The sequence below is a fragment of the Benincasa hispida genome, chromosome 5 (genome assembly GCF_027475165.1).
Source record: "Benincasa hispida cultivar pf3 chromosome 5, pf3_genome.v1.1, whole genome shotgun sequence".
NCBI classification, from domain to species: Eukaryota; Viridiplantae; Streptophyta; class Magnoliopsida; order Cucurbitales; family Cucurbitaceae; genus Benincasa; species Benincasa hispida.
Genome location: NC_143482.1, coordinates 61,857,587 through 61,861,909, shown reverse-complemented (window position 1 = coordinate 61,861,909; position 4,323 = coordinate 61,857,587). Strand labels below are relative to the sequence as shown.

The window sequence follows — 4,323 nt, the reverse complement described above, 5'->3', positions numbered from 1 at the left end:
CTTTTTATCACAGTCACATTGCAAAATATGCTGTGCAAGAGAGCTTTTATAAAGAGAAGCAAATCTCGCTTGCTACATCGATTTGTTTGCTCGGGCTGGCCGAAACATCATTTAACATGCAATAAAACAGAGTACATGATATGATTTCCAAAAGTATATATGCTAGCTTAGGTATTATTTGACTCCGGTACATCACAATGTTCCCAATCAATATCAAAGTTCATGAATGCACTTTCCACTGATGAAATCTATAACTTGTGTAACTGCTTGATCCAGTGCAGCAGAAACTGTAGCTAAATTCTGCAAGAATTCTTCTGCAGTTGGTTTTTCGCCATCCACGATATCGGTAACAGCTTTTACAAATATTGCTGGAACTTTGAACATATCTGCCACATAGGCTACTGCTGCTCCCTGAAATTCAAACATTAAAGAGTTAAGAGACTTTGATGCAATTTAGGAGTAAAAGAAATTCCCATTATCAGCCAATAAACTTTTACCTCCATATCTTTAACTGTGGCATCGTTTGCTAAAATCGATGCTTCATCCTGCATAGACATGTCCAGCGAGTCACCAGTTGACAATTTTCCGACCTGATAGAAGAAAAGAAACAACTTAGCGGATTGAAGATATATTAATGTGCAAACTCAATCATCCTGTATCTCCATAATCAGAAGTCTTCACAAACAAAACATACTGATCTTGCAATACTAGTATTACATGCATCAAAAGCACATTTTCAAGTGCGTCAGTTCATGGAGAATGAAAGTGACTTCTTTCCAACATTGATGGAAATCGATAACATAGAAAACTGAAGATTTATAACGAACACAAATGTATCAAGCCAGTGACTTACCTTTCATGCAGTGATTCATATAGCAGGACACCTTTCATGCAGTTTCAAATTTAAAGTTAAATTATGAGCTTTGATTTACATCTAACTTCATGCAATGATGCTTATGGATGAAGGATTTGGGGGTTTATCGTCAACATGAAAGGTATTAGATAAGTAGGAGCCCTCACATCACATAGAAGGTCAGAAGAGAACTTGTCTTACCTTAAAACATCACAGTAGCAAAAGAAACTAATGCTGTGGATGACCAAACTTAGAGAATAAATATACATAATGTTAGTTCTAATTAATTTTGTCTAAAGGAAATTCACCTTGAAGTCGAGTTCCTTATGGAGATTGGGTGTTTTCAGTGCTTGCTTCAATCCGACTCCATATAAATCGAAAACCTGTGAAGTACACAAAGTAATACTGATGACAGAAATCTTTGAGGCAGAATTAAGGAGCACGAAAATTGAAACTGTTAAATTTCAACTGATACAGAACATCAGTTAGGTGAAGACTTGCTTCTCCATCAGAGAACCACACATCAGAGTACGAAGTGTTAAAAAGATTATCAACCCATTACATTAGCAGATAATTGAAAACTAGTGTACGTTTTGCCTCTTAAACTCTAGAAGATAATAATTACCGGAATAGGTATACGTCTGTCATGGAAGGCACATTCGGATACCAGAAACACATCACCAATGCTAGCTCCTTTCGCCTAGTAGCATGCAACCCAACCATCAGTCAAACACAAATAAGCAATGTCTTTCATTGTCAGTAGGTTAAACTACAAAATAAGTCCATGGATGTGAATGTTAAAAAGATTCAATAACTGTCAGGTGGAGGAACATGACCACTACTCGGAATTTGAAAAACATATATAAAGAGATAATGTCAAAAATAGTGTTAAAGGGGAAGAAAAACAAAAACAAAAGGAAAGACTAGGAAACCCCCAAAAAAGAACAAACATGTCCAAGAAGGCAACCACTAGTTTGCGCTTTCTCTTCTAACTTTAAATCAAGGCTAAAAGAACAAATGTGTGTGTGGTAAGACAACAATATATTCATACTGAAGAAAAAGGTAATAACACTGAAACCTAGGAATAGATTGCCATCAAAGACATACACATACCTTAAAAGCACCAGCAGTGCCTGCATTTATGATCAGGTCTGGGTGCAATGCTTGGATAGAAGCATAGGTTACAAGCGATGCGGAAATTGTGCCCACACTATCAACACCTGAGAGGTAATTGGAGGAATTCAGAATTCAAAAACACTTACATTGTAACGTCTGTTTTGAACACATTATCAAAAAAGTGCAAAACAAAGAAAAACATCGGACACCAGCAAAGATACCTGTCTACAAAATGCTGAGAGAACGTGGAACTAACAAAAATAGAAAAAACATAAAGGTATAGCAACAGACAATTTTTCAAAATGATGAAAGAAACGAATCGGGTTGTATGATGCTAATGAAGCAATGTCTACCAACACCCAAAACCAAGTCAACCATTAATGTTATTAAAAATAGAACATCTAATGATTTAAAATTAAAGGAAAAAATAAATGTTAGATGGGTTTCATTCACTTTTCATCATATATGTCAAACTTTTTTCAAATTACATCCAAGTGACAGAGTCATTCTTAAAAAAATTAATGCTCTAGTACTAAAGATATAGTTCAGGTATCCAACAAGTAATGAAGTGTTGAGGCCACAAACACATTATGAAAATTAAACTCAGTATCTGAACTTCATGAGCAAAGTCATAATTAACAGCTCAGTCGCAGCCATTGCTAGCCAGTTTGAAACAAATCATGTAACATTAAGAAGTCATGTTTCATTTACCCTTTTTTTTCTTTTTCTTTTTTTGATATCTATGAGTGTTTGGACCAACTTACATACATCTTGACTAATCTCATGAGACAACCTACCTGACTCTACAACATTTAGGTGTAAAGGAAACTCATTCTGTCTTAGCCTTTTATCAAACCCAAGCCTTTTATTTACCATTAGGTCAACCCATAATGGTTGCCATGTTCCGTTTACTTATGAGAGACCAAAGGAAAAAAAAAAAAAAAAAAGAAATAAGATATGCAGAGATAAGCTTCAATCAGGTGAATACAAAAATGTTGGTCTTAGAGCAAATATCATACACAGGACCAATGAGGATGCTAAAGGTCAGTTTTGAAATGCATTAAAAATCATTAGCATTAATAATCCATAGAGATCATCCACTGAAAGACATGAATCAAAGAAAACAAAGTAACCAGTGATAAATTATTCATAGTTCCATACCCAAGGCTGAATCCTTTCCAGGCCAAATTAAATTGATTTGAAGATTTCTATAAATCCCATGATAACGAACCCACGGAACCTCCTTTGGAAACCTACAAAATCAAGTACTTCACATAAAAAGAAACAAACAAAAAAACTTCATACAAAGAAGCAAGAAAGAATTCAAACTCAACCCAAAATCAACCAAAAGCACAAAATGCAACAATCAAACAGGAAAAGATCAAAATTCCAGAAATCTTCCAGCTTCAAAATGAAGTGCTAAAAAAAACTCACACAGATTTTTGATCTTCGGAAAGCTGAAACTTCTCAACCAAAGGAAGCGCTTCGGTCTGCATAGCTGAATCGCCAAATCACAACCCAACAGTCGAAATCCCAAACTAAGAAAGAAAAACAAAAGTAGAAACAAAAAAAAACATCGAAATACGAAGATGGGTTACCGATTATGATGAGAATAGATGAAATTGGGAGCTTGCTATGAATCTGAGAATCCAAGTATTCCTCTGCAGAGCTCGGAATCTCCTTGGGAAGAACCATGGTGATCTTTGCTATCAATGGGTGAGATTTTTGAGCAATTTAAAGGAAAATCAAGGGACTTGGAAGCGACTGATGGTTAGAAAATTTGTGAAAATGGTATAGAACATGGCAAAGAGTCACTATAAAACAGCCTCAACGGCGGCTGTTTCAAAAGAAAGTACTTCTTTTTTCTTCTCTCTTTTTGTTTTTTTAATTCCCCTTTTTGCTAGGGATTTGGTTATTAGAAACTTGGAATTTCAATATCCATTCAATGATTTTCGTGGTTTAAATTCTTTTTGGTTGTTTAAATCCTAAATATATAATTTTGTATCTGTCTACAATTTTGTTATTTTTGGATTTTATTAGAACCATCTTCCTTAAAAAAAAATCAATGTTATTCTCTTAGATGTTGACTAATTAGTTAGTAGGGATGAATATGTTAGATCGAAAAACCAAATCAAAGACGGTCTATTTTAGAAAAGATTCAAATCAGCTCCGCAGCTCTAACTAGAGGGATTCACACTTACTAGAGAATATAATTAAAGAATGTAGCTTTTTTCTAAATAAGAATAAGAATTCTCTACTTTGTTCCTACCTTGTTTATAATTTTAATGTGATTGTAGATTATAATATTTAAATTTAACATTTATTATTGAGGAATCCGTGTGATATTATATGAA

At 34.3% G+C, this 4,323-nt stretch overlaps 1 protein-coding gene across 1 annotated transcript; it reads right to left on the bottom strand.

Moving 5' to 3' along the window:
• MTN1 (methylthioadenosine nucleosidase 1) lies at positions 1-3,930 on the bottom strand. The gene is made up of 8 exons (XM_039032912.2): positions 3,568-3,930; positions 3,404-3,467; positions 3,131-3,222; positions 1,967-2,073; positions 1,479-1,553; positions 1,162-1,236; positions 498-590; positions 1-411 (listed from the first exon to the last, which is right to left on the bottom strand). Exons 1-8 carry the CDS (start codon positions 3,662-3,664, stop codon positions 214-216), a joined length of 801 nt encoding a protein of 266 aa, XP_038888840.1. The 5' UTR covers positions 3,665-3,930; the 3' UTR covers positions 1-213.
• Positions 3,931-4,323: the final 393 nt, after the last annotated feature.